This window comes from Capra hircus, unplaced genomic scaffold (assembly GCF_001704415.2).
Source record: "Capra hircus breed San Clemente unplaced genomic scaffold, ASM170441v1, whole genome shotgun sequence".
Taxonomy (NCBI): Eukaryota; Metazoa; Chordata; class Mammalia; order Artiodactyla; family Bovidae; genus Capra; species Capra hircus.
In genome coordinates this window covers 415464-433744 of record NW_017190073.1, presented here as the reverse complement: position 1 = coordinate 433744, position 18281 = coordinate 415464, and the positions used below count along the sequence as shown (strand labels likewise).

Sequence of the window (18281 nt, the reverse complement as noted above, 5' to 3'; positions counted from 1 at the left end):
AATGCCTGGCAGTACTGAGGGCCCACTTTAAATTTGTGATTTTGTGTTTTTCTCCAAATACATTCATCTGTTTAGGAAAAAATGTGGAACAGGCTGTTATATTTAGCCAAGATTCAGATTTTGCTAGGCTAGGGGTGTGCTAGGAGGAGAGAGGGTCAAGGGAATTGTGATGGACCAGGGAATGTAAGTTGGGCAAAAATGACTTCAGGCGGGTGATGACAAATTTAAAAACTGTGGGAGGGCTCAATATTTTTTGTGTGTGTGGTGCTTGAGGATACGAGAGAAGAGCCAATGCTAATATTATTCTGATCTTTTTTCATGCAATGTTTTTTATCAAAATTAGCTAATTAGATATACCATTATGTATTATATACAAGTCATGTCAAGGTAAGTTCTCAGAATCTAAGAGGACACTATTAAATATTCTGAGACACAAGTATTAACTGAGACTGTCCTGGGCAAACTGGGACATAGTATGACTTTACTCAGGGCTTCCCTGGTAGCTCAGCTAGTAAAGAATCTGCCTACAATGCAGGAGATCCCAGTTTGATCCCTGAGTTGGCAAGATCTTCTGGAGGAGGGCATAGCAACTCACACCAGTATTCTTGCATGGAGAATCCCCATGGACAGAGAAGCCTGGTGAGCTGCAGTCAATAGGGTTACAAAGAGTCAGACATGACTGAGCAACTAAGCACAGCACATGACTCTACTCATATAGTCATTTATATACAGTAAGAAGTAGATTTTAGTGGTTAAGAGCACAAAGTTTTTCAGAGTCATGGCTTCTCAGTTTGAAACCAAGCACATGCCTGACTATAAATCTTTTGGTTGAGATTCATCAAGGCTGGCTCCTCCATCCCATATTGTTGTGTGGGCTATTACATTTGTCTTCTGATTCTAAATTCAGTGTTGCTTCTGGACTTCAGGTTATAGTCTAACATTTTCTGCAGTAATTACCCCTTTTTACCTTCTCAGGTCCAATATCTCCATTATGTTTATTTGAAGTTCTATTGAAATAGATTTCAATGTCCTTACAACCAAATGTGACCCTTCCTTTAGTCATCTTAGGCTCTTGTGTTAATTGTTATAAGGCAAAGTACAAGAATTTTATTGGCAGTGTAGTTATTAGAAGGAGCTTTTTTGATTATATTTTCCAGGAAAATTATAGACTCCTGAAACATGACCTTTAACAATTCAGTTTTTCCTGATTAAATATAGCTCGTTGCCTCTTAATTACCTGAAAGGTAAGCCCTGCTTGAGGTAGGTCTGGATTATAAGTGCCCATTACTATACTTTTAAGCCTCTTCAGTTCAGTTCATTTCAGTCGCTCAGTCGTGTCCAACTCTTTGCAACCAGGCCTCCCTGTCCATCACCAACTCCCGGAGTTCACTCAAACTCACGTCCATCGAGTTAGTGATGCCATCCAGCCATCTCATCCTCTGTCATCCCCTTCTCCTCCTGCCCCCAGTCCCTCCCAGCATCAGAGTCTTTTCCATTGAGTCAACTCTTGCTTCCTACTAATTCTATGTCTCTCTACCTACTCTTCTGAAAGAAGCATTTCAAGATGAAATGAAGATGTATTTACTAAATAGGTTTTTAAATTTGGCTTGCAATGTGACACATAGAAAGATTTTGATCATGATTTGTTTTTAATTTATTAGCATGGCTCAAGTAAGGATAAAGGAGTGCTTTGTTAAATAATGGAGAAGGGAATGGCAACCCACTCCAGTATTCTTGCCTGGAGAATTCCATGAACAGAGGAAACTGGTGGGTTACAGTTCATGTGGTCGCAAAGAGTCGGACATGACTGAGCAACTTATACTTTTTAAACATATTTTTGCATTTTAAAATAACATTCAAATTAACTCTTAAAAGTCACGGCAAAAATGATGAACTAAAAGTATATATTATACTTTCAAAATAAGGAAGATATAAGAAATTCATTTTATAAGTGGTACAGAATTCCATTTTTACCAAATAAACAAGTAGCCAGACGTATGACTGCTAAAAGGAGAATAGAAGTGGCCCCAATTGGAATTTCCCATTATCTGAAATGGCCAGGACAGGAATGGGTCTGGATACTCTGTTCTGGGGCCTGGAGGTCAGGAAACATGTTCCTTGTGGTTATAGATCATTCTGAGGATACTACATCCCCAAATAACATACTTCCTCAAATCAGAAAGCCACTTCCCTCCTTCCTGGCTTCTATAGCAGTAGCTCTTCCTAATGGGTAGCCCTCCCTCCTGGCTTTTCATACATACTGTCTTTAAGAAGAGGTGTCCTTTCTTTGAGCCCCTTCCCTTCAACCTCTGACAGACCTCAGGAATGGGATCTACAAGTCCCATAGAAGTGGAAGTGGAAGTGTTAGTCCCTCAGTCATGTCCGACTCGTTGTGACCCCATGGACTGTAGCCCACCAGGTTCCTCTGTCCACGGAATTCTCCAGGCAGGAATACTGGAGTGGGTTGTCATTCCCTTCTCCAGGGGATCTTCCCCACCCAGGGATCGAACCCATGTTGCCTGCACTGCAGAGAGTTTCTTTACCATTTGAGCCACCAGGGAAGCTGAGAAAGCCTAGGCTAATTCAATCCTAAGGTCACATTGTAATGGACTAACTTTAAGAAGTCTTGATGTCTCATTGATTTTGTATTTCTTTAATCCCTGTCTCAGTGAGGTAGAGAAATAAAAGAGTGACCTGTGTCCTCAATTGCTGATTTCTTTGATTGTCACTAAGACCAAGTTTACTTTAAAGGTACACAAAATCTGCACAAGTGTTCAATCTTCATACATGTTATGTAGGCAGGAAGAGTACCCAAATGATTGATGGATTAAAATTTTTTTCAACTTTCATTATGTTGTTTTAGACAGCCTCACATATGTGTTGTACACAGTGAAAAGGTTGGCTTAAAACTCAACATTCAGAAAACTAAGATCATGCCATCTGGTCCTATCACTTCAAGTAGATGGGAAAACAATGAAAAGAGTGAGATTTTATTTTTTGGGGGGGGCTCCAAAATCACTGCCAGAGAAGGCAATGGCAACCCACTCCAGTACTCTTGCCTGGAATATCCCATGGACGGAGGAGCCTGGTAGGCTGCAGTCCATGGGGTCTCGAAGATTTGGACACGACTGAGCGACTTCACTTTCACTTTTCACTTTCATGTATTGGAGAAGGAAATGGCAACCCAGTCCAGTGTTCTTGCCTGGAGAATCCCAGGGACAGGGGAGCCTGGTGGGCTCCTGTCTATGGGGTCACACAGAGTCAGACATGACTGAAGCGACTTAGCACCAGCAGCAGCAGCAAAATCACTGCAGATGGTGACTGCAGCCATGAAATTAAAAGGTGCTTGCTTCTTGGAAAAAAAGCTATGACCAACCTAGGCAGCATATTAAAAAGCAAAGACAGTACTTTGCCAACAAAGGTCCGTCTAGCCAAAGCTATGGTTTTTCCAGTAGTCAAGTATGGATGTGAGAGTTGGACCATAAAGAAAGCTGAGTGCTGAAGAACTGATGCTTTTGAACTGTGATGTTAGAAAAGACTGTTGAGAGTCCCTTGGGCTGCAAGGAGATCAAATCAGTAAATCCTAAAGAAAATCAGTCCTGAATATTCATTGGAAGGACTGATGCTGAAGCTGAAACTCCAATATTCTGGCCTCCTGATGCAAAGAGCTGACTCATTGGAAAAGACCCTGATGCTGGGCAAGATTGAAGGCAGGAGGAGAAGGGGATGACAGAGGATGAGATGGTTGGATGGCATCATCGACTCGATGGACATGAGTTTGAGTGCTCCAGGAGTTGGTGATGGACAGGGAGGCCTGGCATGCTGCACTCCATGGGGTCACAAAGAGTCAGACACAGCTGAGCAACTAAACTGAACCGATAACATTCCTCTGCATTTGGGCATAACCTTGTACATTAAAATATGCTTCTTTCGTGGCTCTCATGAAAAGCTCTAGGTATTAGTATCTTCATTTTGAAGTGAAAATGAAAGTTGCTCAGCCGTGTCCATCTTTTTGCAACCCCATGGACTAAACAGTCTGTGGAATTCTCCAGGCAAGAATACTAGAGTGGGTAGCCTTTCCCTTGTCCAGGAGATCTTCTCAACTCAGATATTGAACGCAGGTCTCCCACACCACAGGCGGATTCTTTACCAACTGAGATATCAGGGAAGCCCTATCTTCATTTTACAGATGAGGAAACCAAAGATCCGGAGAGGGTAGAGAAAGACCAAAACCCTGGCCTATGAGTCAGCAGACCTGGATTCTCATATTCCTGACTTTGTCCCTGTGTGTTTATGAATGAGTTATTTCCCCTCTCTGAATTTCAGTATCTGAATTTATCAAACGAGATGATTGAGCTTTCTCAACTCTGTTTACATATTATAAACACCTGGGAGCTTTTAAAAAATCCATTGTTCAACCTCACCTCCAAAGATCTTGATTTAATTGGTTTCAGAGTACTGTAATTTCCATATCACTAAGAAGCCAATCCAGGTAAAGCCACAAATTCAGTCTGGTATTTCTCTATAAAGGAGAGAAACACTGTCATTTAGTATAAGATTCAAATACCATGGGGACATGTCCTGTAATGGAGTTTGAAAGGCTGAGAGTTTTAGTGTGTGCATACCCTAACTCTGAACTCTATCTATCTCTTTCTCCCTCTCTCTCTCTCTCTCTCTCTCTCCCTCTCTCTCTCTCTCTCTCTCTCTCTCTCTCTCTCTCTCACACACACACACACACACACACAATCATTCCAGTGGAAATACTATAGTAGTTTGAAAAAAAAATAATACTGATTTAAGCCAAGGACAAAGAGTAGTTTAAGTATACAGCCGAGCCAAGATGTTAGTAAAATGGAGTTTTGGGGTGACAGAAATAACTAATTATAGAACATTTTTCTTTCACATGTTTTTTTCTTAGCCTTTGTTTTTCTTTCTGAACCTATATATAGTATTCACACAACTTTTTTTTACTCTTTTCCCTTCAATATAGCTTATGTATTAAGATGGGCCTGGAAACTTCTCCTTATTGGAGGCCTTAACCCCCATTGGAAGGGGACTCTTTAAAAATTTTAGACTAAAATTAAGCCAACTAATTTTTGATATTACAAAAATCAATGTTCCTTTTGTTTTAGAGTTTCTTTTTGTCATCAGAATGGTAGTACTTTGAAGGCTAAGAGTTAAAGTGTGGACCTAGGAGAATAAGGCCAAGGGAATTCTTTAGTCCCCCTTAGTTGATGCCTTAGGATGCATGTATGGCTCATCTCATCTTATCACAATAGAACATAAGTGACTTGAGCTTAAAGCCCTGTATTAATAAATCTATGGTGTTTGCCTGAAGGATTATTTCTGGTTTCTTTCCTTAGTGACCTGCAACAGCAGTGTTGGTTGGTTCTTCAAGGACTTGGGGATTTTCTAATCCTTGTCATCTGTGTCTTTTATTATCAGAAACATGACCATTATCTAATACAGTTCAAAGGATTGCCTTAATAGTTGGACAATGACAACTTGTGTGTTATGATTACCATCTTTTTTTCCAGGGGACTGGCCAGCAAATACATGTGGAAACAACATATATAACTTTGAAATGACAGCAAGGTCCCTAAACAGTGAGCAGTGTCTCTCACAAGATGTCTTTCCTTGAAAGCTATGTGTCTCCTTCATTCTGGCCTTTGAAAGCAGTAACACTGGTTTAAGGATCAAGATAAGGATATGGGCCTGGATTGTTACTCGTCATTTCCATGTAGAAAGAAGCCCTTAGAAGCTAGTTAGAGAATTTTAGGTTTGGGAATGCAAATTTAATACGTTTCTCAGCACAATAAAGCTTTACATGCTTTAAAGATTATAGGTTATCTCCAATTCATTTTCAATGACTGTGATTAAAGATGTTAAGGGAAAAGCAGTAGCCTAGTGTACCAGTTTCGGAGAAGGCAATGGCACCCCACTCCAGTACCCTTGCCTGGAAAATCCCATGGATGGAGGAGCCTACCAGGCTGCAGTCCATGGGGTCGCGAAGAGTCGGACACGACTGAGCAACTTCACTTTCACTTTTCACTTTCATGCATTGGAGAAGGAAATGGCAACCCAGTCCAGTGTTCTTGCCTGGAGAATCCCAGGGACGAGGGAGCCTGGTGAGCTGCCGTCTATGGGGTCACACAGAGTCGGACACGACTGAAACGACTTAGCAGCAGCAGCAGTGTACCAGTTTAAGTTCATATGTCTCCCTTTATACACACACTTCCATTGCTATAGTGGAGCCACAATGCTCCCCCATTGCTGCTAAGGCTGAAAATGCCAAAATTCATGCTTGGGTACCCACATGTGCATTACCCAAAAGCACAGGGGAGTTAGTATTCCACAGGGAAGGTATTTGACTAATAAGATGGGAGATAGCAGGTGAATTCTTCTCTCTTCCTCACCGAGATAGGCTGAGATACAGTATGGCCTATCATAAGAGATTGAGAAATTAGCTTGTCATGAAACAGATTGCTCTCCTTTGCTCCTGACCTATTTTTCCTTACTTCTACTTCCTTAGGATTTCATGTAAGCTTTTGCTTCAAACTCTGTTTTCTAAGAAACTCAGACCAGGGCATCCAGAAATTAGGAAGTCTGGAATTAAGTCATCATTTCACCCTAATTTATAACCATGTGACTTTATGCAGTATTCTTTCTTCTTTCATCTTCTCCTCTAGCTATACGGAGAAGGCAATGGCACCCCACTCCAGTACTCTTGCCTGGAAAATCCCATGGACGGAGGAGCCTGGTAGGCTACAGTCCATGTGGTCGCTAAGAGTCGGACACGACTGAGTGACTTCACTTTCACCTTTCACTTTCATGCATTGGAGAAGGAAATGACAACCCACTCCAGTGTTCTTGCCTGGAGAATCCCAGGGACGGGGAAGCCTGGTGGGCTGCTGTCTATGGGGTTGCACAGAGTCAGACACGACTGAAGCGACTTAGCAGCAGCAGCAGCCTCTAGCTATAAAATGTTGATATTGGAGTAGAACTTCTTTAAGGGTCTTTCCAACTCTGAAATAATGCCAAGGTACATAATGTCTGTGTGAAGTAGGTGATGGGAAAAGGTGGTATACTGACCAATGAACATCAGTGTATTACTTACATGTGAATCAGGAGAATGCACTCAATATAACCAGTGAGCTTGAATGTTAACAGCTCCAACCAATCTCAAGTTCCAAACATAGATTTAGTTCTACTTTCTGCAGAAAGGAATTGAATTAATTTCCTGGGTCTCTAAAGAGAAGGCCAAATAAACTCCTACCCTCTTGAGCCAAGTAAAAACACTTCCCTACTGGCTCCATATCATAAGCTGATTGAGAAATGGTAACTGGCTGCAAACCAAACATGTTTTCAAAGAGGGAAGTGGAGATCTGTAATGGCTCCATCTTGGGAAGCAAGGTAGCTAATATATGATGTCTATAACTATTGCTTCACTCCTAACATAGGAGCATGTGCGTTTCAACTCTTAGGGTGCAGGTGGACCGAAGTTAGGGAAAGAACCATTCACCATTTGAGGTTTATTATACCACGAAGGTTTATACTATGCTCCAAACTTCTATACTTGACTTTGGAGTCAGACAGCCTAGGTTCACATCTTAGTTTCAGCATTTACAAGCTTTGTTACCTTTGGCAAGTCATTTAACCCCTCTGTACTTCAGTTTCTCATTTGTAAAAGAGCAAGCATAATACTACATACATTGTAGAGTTGTCTTGAGGATTAAATGAGCTAAATAGGCAATGTGCTTGAAATAGTGCTTAGCACAGAGTAAGCACTATGCAAGTGTTCACTATATTTATTACAGCTATTGTGATGATGAAAGATGGGCTAGAACCAAAAAAAAAAAAAAAAAAAAGCTCTTGGCTAAAGCCATACGAAATGTATCAAGGGACCAATATGTGGAAAGCAGTAGATTTGGGGGATAATAGATGATTTAACTGCAAAAAAATGCTAAGCAGGAAACACCCTCTAAATATTCCTGTTTATACAGTACATGACACAAAGTATAAAAATAATGAAAACAGAGCCTCTCTGTAGGATTTAGAGTTCTTTCGTATATATTTTAAATATACATGTGATACATTAAAATATATAGAGTTGTGTGAATATATATTTACATATGTATATGTAAATATATATATATATATATATATATCACTGAAGGGCTACATATGCACACTCACATGTCTGTGTGCATACCCCAACAGGACCCATCTATACGTAAACCAGATGCAGTCCATATCAGGCCAACTTGGACGCAAATGAAAGCCCTAATTCAGCAGACTGCAGACTGCAACTACATTTGGATAATCCTCCAGTTCCTTCTACCAAGTGTAAGGCCATTTAGAAATACACTGAGAAGAGCTCCTCTGGGTGTATGGCAAAGCCCAGGGCCCCTCCGGCAGTGCACAGTTTGCCTGAGTAAGGACTGCAGGATTGAGATATCAAGGAGCTAGCTATCAAGGAGGAGGGACTTGTGTTATGTTGGACCCTGAAACTAATAAGCAAACATCAATAGAATAACTTTAGCTCCAAGAACAAAGCACTAGTGTCATAGAATCCTTATATATCTCAGCTTTAAGCAAATTTCAGGCAGAAGCGAAGAGAAGTGTGTGTTGCTATTCATCACCATCCAGTGTGACCCAGAAAACTGGGCCCAGCTTTTAGGGATGGATAAGTTCAAAGGTCAATCAGGCAGACTTGGAAGATAAAAAGAAGTTACTTAAAATGGAAGGACTTGAAAGCAACATAAGAGGTGGTTTGGGTTTATAAATGTTCCAAGAAGCCAAACCTTGTATATGGCACCATTTGCAGCAATATCATTAACAGTATTAATAATCATCAATAACATATTTATATATACAAAAATAGAGCAAAGCAATTCTATAAGAGGAGGTGAAAGGGAAGGTGAGGGTCTCTGCAGCTCAAATGTCAGTACACTTCAGGAAGTTTCAGAACCAACGAAGACTGAGTGGCATGTATTTCTACAATATATAGCCAAGAAGGGGACATCAAAGTGTTCCCTTTTCCTTCCCCCTGTGTAGGACTATACATTTCTCCCCACCTTTCCACGCTGTAATACATATCCATGCACACTTTAAAAGAGATGATGATATAGAGAGTCTGGAAGTCTTAAACTAAGTTGGAGCACCTTGGTTTCAAACAAGTGCCCTTCATCTTTGAATTCCTTAGTGAATTTTGGATTCACTGACAGAGGGAAACTGTTATCTAATTCTTGTCTTTTAACAGCAGTCCTTAGGAGCCTGCCATCACCACTGCAGCCTTTTCCCATTGAAGGCGAATCATAGCACAGGCTCTTAGTATTTTTTTTTTTTAAACAGAAGTCAGTTCTCTGCATCATACATCTTTCATCTCAGTTTTCCACTGTTGCTGAAATTTAGGTTCTCAGGCAACTGCCATTGCAGACAAAGCCAACAGCAAGCACAGTGTGTGCAGCAAAGGGTAGGTGCAATGGCGAAGATACAGCTTAATTAGGGCTTCCTTAAGCTTTTCTTTTCCACACTTGAGCTTCTGTAAGATGACAGAGCCAAAGGTGATGTCCACTGGGGGAAGCCTTGACAATTGAAAGGGAGTTAGCTACCCACTATGCCCCACATAAAGACCACCACACCAGGTTGGCATAATTCCTGAAGACTGAATGGGTATGGCTTTCTGTCATTGTTAATAGAGTCCTAGGAGAAATTTTCCATGACTTAATGTGGTGCAGTGTAGAGAATATTGAACCAGGAGTCAGAAGGCCTGTATTCCAGGCCCAACTCTATGAACTCTGTGTGTGACCTCGGGCAAATCTCTTTCTATTTCTAGGCCTCAGTTTTCCCATCTGTAAAATAAGGGCATTGAACTAGATTAACAGTTAAGATTCCTCCCAGCTCTAAAGTTTTATGACTTTTTATGTCCATTATTAAGGCCTGAGCCATGCAGTCTCAGGGCAGTTAGCTTCTAAGAGAGAAGAGACCTCTGTAATATCCTTTGCTTTGCTCATTTAGCTATAAAGCACGTCTGCCTTTGGCACTTGGGTCAGACATACAAAGTTATGAGCATCCTGGTTTACTATCCTACTCAGCATGCTAGTGGAATCTGTCAGTACTCTAAGGTGATTATTGGGAAAGGGAGTAAAACTTCAACCCATTAAACCTGGAAATAGAAGTTAAGTTTGCCTCATATGCTCATAAACTGGTGAGTGTGGTTATGAGTGCACACACACTATTGCTAGTGATCAGTTCATTACAGTAATCAATTTCACTTAATAAAAATTAGTAAATAGTATAACATAGCAAAGTTTGGTGTCAAAGGAAACACCAATGGAAAAAACAGCACTTCTTGACGTGTTAGAGAAACAGGCAGGAGAAGACATAAATCTGATAGAACAAAATAGAAATATCTGCAGAGAAAGGATTAGTCAGAGAGAGAAGGAATGAAGGAGAAGGTAGGGAGAGAGAAAAAAAAGAGAGGAAAGTTAGAAGTAGAGAGGGTGAGAATGAAGTGGGAAGGAGTACAAAACAGAGTTAACACAAGAAGAGGAGGAAATGAGAGAGAGAGAAAAGACAAACAAGAGAGGGGCAGTAAACAGGGAGAAGGGGTCAGATTCCCTGGAATATTGAACACTGTTCCACATGGACCTGTGAAAACCATTAACAGGAAAGCTTCCAAAGGCACTGTGGAAAGCAGAGTGATGCTCAGAGCCTACATCAAGAGGTATCATGTTGGGGAGCCCCTAAACCTCCACATTGCTGGCTCTGTCAGCCCTCAGTGTCCAAATCCTCATGCTTCTACATCACCTGAATTGGCCATGACAGCCATAAAGGCTGAGATGGTAGGGTACAAAAAGATTTAAGGGGAGTGGGATAGATACTGTGAGAAAGAACAAGGCATCCTGCACCAGGATGTACTTGACCATTCCCCTGACACTGCAGGAACGAAACTGGTGAGCCCTAATTTTGGCTACTTTCCTACTCCTCCCCTTCTTCAAAGATGAGGCCTATGCTTTACTGACAGGGGCTAAGAGAAAGCTCTGGATCCCTTTGGAAGGAAGGTCATACAGACTTTTCCTGGGCCTTAGGGAAGGGCGCACTACCAGAAGAGATTTTTCTGCACACAGTGTTGGTGTGCCTCTTACAACGGCAGCCTGGTCGCCTGAGACTATCATAGCCCTGCTGGCACAGATGGAGGCATCCACGGGTAGGCAGGTAGCAGCACAGGCAGGGTAAGAAGAGGGAGATGAGGCTCATGGCTGCCCAGCGGACGAAGCAAGAGCCAGGCCCACAGGAGCAGGGCTCATCGGCGCAGTTGTCTTCATCGTCAGTGGAACAGTGGTAGAAGAGGCCTTTAACACAGCAGAGACAAGTGCCATAATCTAAGAGGCTCTCAGCAGAGCAAAGGCAACGCTGGTTGCATAGCCAGCAAGCAGGGAGAGGGCGAGCTGCTGTACAGAGGACACATTTGCAGCGCCCACACTCCTCACAGATGAAGAGGTGCTCACTGGGATGCATGGCAGATTGCTCAGCTTCTCCCTTCAGAGCACCATCAGCCTTTGGGTGGGCTCCTGTTCCAGGCTGGGTTCGGATGATGGACTGGCCTGAAGGTGAGGGTGTAATGCTGGCCAAGAGCCTTTGATCAGAGGCAGTGGTACTATGGGACATTGAGCTGGCAATGCTAGACTGGCTCAAATGCTGAGGCAAGGGCTGCAACTGATGGCACTGGCTGAGACTGCGGGGCAGAGCAGTGGGCATGGTAGCCAGGGACCAATCAGATTTGTGGGTTTGCACAATAAGGGAAGGACTGGAGAGGGCCTGTTTACAGGGAACTGGAGGACGGTCCACATAATCATTGCTAGCATGAGTAGAGCGCAGCTGTTCAATAGGCAGAATTTGTTGGAAATCATCTGTCACTGCAGCATCCATTTTGTCTCGATTCTTGAGTTCTGAGTGGTTTTGGGTCAGGGTGGCACTTATGGTGAAAAAGAGCCCTTGTAGTTACATGGGTCTTAGGGCACATCAGAAAATCCTAGGAGAGAAAGAATAAAAACAATAAATAAGAACGCATAGGCATGAGTACCTTGCAGGAAACCAACAAAGCTCAGGCCCCTATCCCCAGCACTAGCTTAAATCACTTTAGTCTTCATGTTACTCCCTGATTCTGTAATTGACCTCATCTATTTTTTTACAGGCATGTCTGGTCTTCTCGTCCAGACTATAAAGCACATTGGGAGCAAAGATCTGATTGTGGATTCCTTTTGTATTTCATCATATGACTAGAGTCATAGGAGCAGTTAGCTCATTCAGATGTTTCCTAACTGAAAAATCTAGGCCTTGAGCATCAAAATTCTAATAAAACTATCAAATGCAAAGGTCACATTTTGAGATTTTTTACAGAAAAACCCAAATGACTTTTTTGGCCAACCCAATACATATATATACATCAAAGCTTTCTTTTCAGTGAAATTTATAAGCATAAATAAACAAATGATAAAGGACACTGTGATTTAATGAATATAGGCAAGCAAGCAAGATGCAATAATATTAATAGCAGAGATATGGCAACGACACAGAGGGCAGAAATTAGACTATCTATAGAACAATGGCAGAAATTAGACTATCTATAGAACAATGGGGGAAAAGGCTTCCTAAGAATATAAAAAAATCCAAGACTAATCATCTTGCAGTTCTCCTCACTTCATAAGCTGCTTTAATTTATTGAGGAGGTAATTCTTTTAAATGGCGGCATGACTCCGGAATCAAACTTTTGTATACGCAGGAGTAACCCTAGTGATGGGGAACCATAAGAGAAGAGACCTGAATTAATTCAAATATCACCTGTAATTGTTCTTATTATGACCCTAAGTCAAGTCTATATATACTGATGGGATTTATTAGGCAGAATCTGCTTGGACTGCTTTTCTCTATCTTTACCTTATATAATAAACTGGTTTTCTTAAAGAACAGCAATGCTTTTATACAAAATTTAACCTAAGCTGAATATCTGGAAAATATATTCTCTCCTGATTCGATTGAGCCTGGTACTGATAATGATAACCATGAGGAAAATACTGTTCCAACTGTAGATTATTGTTTTGCACCATTTGGAAGACTGAACAGCCTGAAAAGGAAACCTAAACAAAAATCTAAGACTCATCTTGGAGGCATTAGGACCTAGGAAACACTAGCATGAATAAAGTATATATTTGAAATCCATCAGATTTCAGGCCTCCTCAAAAGAGATCGATTACGCACACTACTATATGAGATGGAAAGCTTGAATGAGTAATAGAAAGGAACAAGTGACAGAGGATAGTGCTTGATCAGGTTTCCATAAGCAAGCAAGCATGACACTGAGATGTGCCCAAAGCTCAATAGCAAGGAAAAAAAAACGTAGCTCATATAGGACTCGGTGGCTAATAATACAACCAGATTCATTGCCTTTTGAGGTTATATGCCAAAGCAAACTTATTTGGTTGAATTTGCATCTGCTCATTTTTTAAAAAGAAGATCTAGTTTGGTTAAAAATAACTTTTCTGCCACATCACATCAAAAAGTCAGTCTGACTATAATTTCATTTTTTAGCTACTTGTTTCAGTGTTACTCAATACAGCACAAGAAAATGCAGATAAACACTACGGAGATTCTAAGACTCAAATATGCAACCTTTGTCAAATCACTTACTTCTTTTGGGCCTCAGTTCCACTATCTATATAATTATAGGGGTGGCCGAGGTGATTTTGAAGGACTCTGCCCCACTATGGTCTGTAATTATATAACTATACAATTTGACAAAAGAATTCTCTTCATACCTTCTACATCTTCAGCCCTTGAGGGTAGACTGGGCAACATGCCCTTGTTTACCAAGGCATTCAAAAGCAAAACGGGTTGGACTCACAGCTCCCCCCCCCCCCAAGTCTTACACCTCTACCTTTGCTGTAATTTTGTTAAGACTCACAGTCCCAGCATTAGAAAGGAACAGGTAGTTTTCATTTGAACACCCAAATAAACAAAGACACAATGTTCAGCCAGCTTGCAGAGTGTGTGGATCTAAGAGTCTTGGATTGGGAAGAGTCTTTTGACAACTGTATAAGAAATAAATGTATTCCCCATTGATGAGATAAATAATGTGTGGGGCCCTTCAAGCCCTTTACACTGTATGAAGAATAATACATACTCTGGATGCATTTTAGACTCACTGATTTCCCAAAGGAAACTAGATTTGAACATACTGGAAATTCCAAGGATCAATAACTCAAAGGAAAGCATTCAAGGTCTTAACATTACAGGAGATAATCATATGGGATTCCAAGGATGTTACTAGATATCTCAGAGATTTGCCCAGAAGGTTGAAAGCTAAGCTTGGAGGAATTTAGGTCATAATAGAAATGACTCAGAACCATGAGGGGATTCTATCTTGGCAGCAAAAGGGTATACTGTGTTTAGGTTAAGGGAGTGTATTTGGAAATTGATTAGACTGCTGCAAGACTGGAGAGTTCAGATACTTGGTTGGGTGATTAAAGGAAGCTTTGGGCATCAGTCTGGGATGATGAACTACTACTGTCTTGCTTCCAGATAAGGGGATTGACAAGATGAACTCGGAAGGTTTCTTCCTGCTCTATAAAATCTTTCTGAGAATGAAAACTGGAAGATCTGCAATATGGTGGGCAGTAGGACCTGGGTAAAATCAGGGTATTGAGGAGGATAAACCAGTATTGCATGACAATAAATTGTTTGCCATTCCGGATGTGCTGAATCCGATCTGGCTAACAGGATGAACTGAAATAGATACTGGAAGGGAAGGTAAGTGGGGGTGGGGTGGAGTGGAGAAACAAATAGACAGGAGGACTGCTGCAGCTCACAGATTAGATGAAAAACTACTACTACTGCCTGTATGTTTAGGATTCAGAAACCCACTCATTAAAGGGCCATTCATTGTGAGCAGCAACAGTGAAGCAACGGACTGTGCTGCAGGTCAATTCCATATTCTATGAAGTGAGAGAGAGAATATACATATCACATATTATTAACTAGGAGCCAAGGTGATTACAAGTCTTGGCTGCACATGGATGGGATCTAGTGATTTCTGTCACGTAGTGCCTCTGCAGTAATGAATGATGCATTGTAAACCCACTCCCATCTCGGTCCCTCTGGCCAGGTGCTCATAGCTTTCTCAACAGTGTTTCTGTAGCCCTGAAATTTGCTATGTTCAACCTAAACAGAAATGTCTTTTCTTATGCGAACGTGGGGACTCGAAAGCTAAATTCATTCAAGAAATGCTGTTTGTTAATGAAAGAAAAATGTCTTTTCTCCCTGGAACTGAAAAGCTGCCATGTTGGGACTAAAGTTGCAAACTTTCCTAGCTAAAGCTCTTCTATGCTAACCCCCTTAAGAGGCTTTTGATTTGGGTGATAAATCCTTTCTGATATGGTATGACTCAAACTTGATTTCAAGGAAGAAGGGAGAAGAGAAGGCTGGCTCCTGTTTTCTCCTGTTCCTATGGGTTCAATGCTGTTTTGTACCTTACTGTGTAACGGCTCTGGGGTGTGTTGCTTTTTTTTTTTTTTTTTCCCTGTGCTCTGCTGTTATATACACTCGTTCTCAGAATAACCGAAAGCAAACATAGGGGGGATTTCTGCTATGGCTTTCTGTGTTTTCTTAGTTCTACTGTTCCAAAGTCTGCTCTCTCAAAATCCCTCTCTGTGCAAAAGCATTTGCATCTCTATCAAAGCACTCCCCCCTGACAAATACCAAGTTGTATATAGTTTACATTACTAACCTCTCAGCCACTGAGTGGGCCTCCCTCCTACCACATACATCTTGTTGGAGCTGCCAGGTTCTCACCACATTTAACTCTTAACTTGTCACTTTGCTACCCTAGTCCTATTCATTACCTTCAGTTTCATTAAGACACACAGCAGTTTATTTCCAACCAGAGAGTCTTGCAGTTGTAAGAGCTCGCCTTTTTAAAGATAGGGGTGTTTTAGTGTAGTGATATTACAAGGAAAACTTGTAATATCAAGTGAATTCACAGACTTCTAATCCTGAAGAAAATGCTAGTTCTTCATTTAAGAAGTAGGAATCTTTTCTTTAAACCCCAAATTCTTTTATAAGAGACAGGAAACTGAGTTCTGGGTGACTGTGGGCAAGTGACTTCTGTTCCAGGCCTGTTTCTTCATCTGCAAAATGAGGAGGGGTATTAAAGGAAGGTTTGAAAAGTCCTTTCTTGTCCTTATGCTCTAAAAGTTTATGCTGGGTTTGCTGGTTGTATTCCTCTGCCTCAGAAGTCTTTCATGAAGAATTAGCGCCCTTTCCCTCAGGTTCTTTACTTCTCCACTAACTCAGCTTCTCAACTCTGACTCCAAGTCACCCAGATAACTCACTAACTAGATTTCTCAGCTAGAGAGAACTAAAACAGAATACAAACAAAAGGCCAAAATGGATAGAATGGTACAACAAAGTCTTAGAAATTTTTATTTAGACATATAGAGAACAGGATTAATACTTCTTTGGGGATAAAAAGCTAGCCTGTGCCTTATCTGTATGTATGTATGCAGCTGACTTGTTGGGAACATGATTTAATACCTGGTATAGCCAAATTACATTACAGTGAGGCTTTAATGCACCCAGAAAAACAACAATAGTTTGCATTTCAAAATAGATTTTCCGTTTAAGAGTTCAAGGTCTGTTTTCCATTCATCAAACATGGGTTTGCAGCATACAGAGGCCAGTGGCAATGATCATTAGACAAATGGAAAAGAGTGTGCACCACGGCCCTAGGTCCCATCAAACATCTACTGGCTAACCAGACATGCTGACAGATTCTCACTGTGGACAAAATTTCCATATGCCACACAGAGACATGTGTACACACACCCCGGCCTGGATCCAAAGGTTTCTAAATCCTTGCTCTGACTCAATGTAAGTAGGGGGTTATGCCGTGTCAGCTTGCGCCATTTCTACCCAGAGCAAGGTGATGTGATGAAATCTGAGCGATGCACAGCCCAGACTTGTGAGCCAATCGGAGACTAGCCCTGCACTGACAGGATGCCCGCTGGGCAGCCAGACTGGCCTCAGCACGGGTTCCCCCTACGTTCTCAGCTTGGGTGGTTAGGCTGTGCTACCCAGAGCTTAGGCAAGCCCCACAATTCATCCTAAGGTCAACAGCCTAGAAATTCCATTGACATCGGGCTGTAGGAAGAGCGATTTAGAAGTTCCCTTTCGATTTAGCCATGTCCAACATGGATAGTTTTCTGCAAGGGGCTGTTTCATTGAAATCTCAGTTGAACGGTTTTCATTTTATTTCACCCATGCGCTTGAGCTTGTGCGCGTGCACAGACACGCTCGTTCTCTCTCTCTCTCTCTCTCTCTCATACACACACACATACACAGAGACACACACACATGCACGATGACGGGAATGAATGGCAGTCTGTGCATTGCATAGAAAGGATTCTGAGGTCTTGAGGAGCTCATCGCTCAGCTTACCTTGAAGCAAGGGCTGAGCCATTCTGAGAGAAGCCGAACTCATGGTCCATCTGGCTCAAAGGACCTCTTCTTCTCCCGAGTCTTTAGGTTTCTCCACCTCTTTTCGGAAAGTCTGAATGAAAACTCCTTCCCTGGCAGTGGATCCAGAAACAGAGATAGTTCTGTCTCGGGCTTTCTGACACAGCACAGAAAAGGGAAAGGGAGGAAGGGAAAAAGAGAGAGAGAGAGAGACGGTGGCGCTGAGGAGAGTCGGACTTGTAGTGGCAGATACTTTGTGTAGATTTTCCACGCAGATCTCAATCCTGATGCACGTATTCCCCAAAGAAAGCTCAGCAGGGTAAGTTGTTCACCTCCTCCTCTTTCTCCTCCTCCTATTTCTCGTCCCCGTCCTCCCCCGCCTCTTTCTCCTCCTCCTTCTCCTCCTCCTCCTCCTTTTTTTCCCCTCCTCCAGCCTTTTCCTTCCCCTTCTCTTCCCCTCCCCCGCCCCTCCCCCTTCCCTCCTCCCTCTTCCCTCCTCCTCCACCCCTGATGCCTCCGCCTCGGTCTCCTTCCCATCTGACAGCTGAACCGAAGCCGCAGCAACTGCGGTGGGAGACCCGGGGTCTCTCGACCGAGTAGGAGATACCGCTAGGGTCCGATGATTTGTGTAGCTTCGCGGACGTGGGTAGGACGTCCGCAGAGAGAGGAGCGGCGGGGTGGTTCGAGGCGGGAGGAAGGGGGGATGAGATCGCAATGTGTGTGCAGCTTGCTCGGCGAGCCCGCAGTTTTGTGAATGTAGACATTTT

At 42.2% G+C, this 18281-nt stretch overlaps 1 protein-coding gene across 1 annotated transcript; it reads right to left on the bottom strand.

Moving 5' to 3' along the window:
• Positions 1-7536: 7536 nt before the first annotated feature.
• On the bottom strand, positions 7537-17902 carry SPRY3 (sprouty RTK signaling antagonist 3). Its single transcript, XM_005700539.3, has 2 exons — positions 17497-17902; positions 7537-12037 (listed from the first exon to the last, which is right to left on the bottom strand). The coding sequence occupies exon 2, from the start codon at positions 11932-11934 to the stop codon at positions 11068-11070; it is 867 nt and encodes a 288-aa protein (XP_005700596.1). The 5' UTR covers positions 11935-12037; positions 17497-17902; the 3' UTR covers positions 7537-11067.
• Positions 17903-18281: the final 379 nt, after the last annotated feature.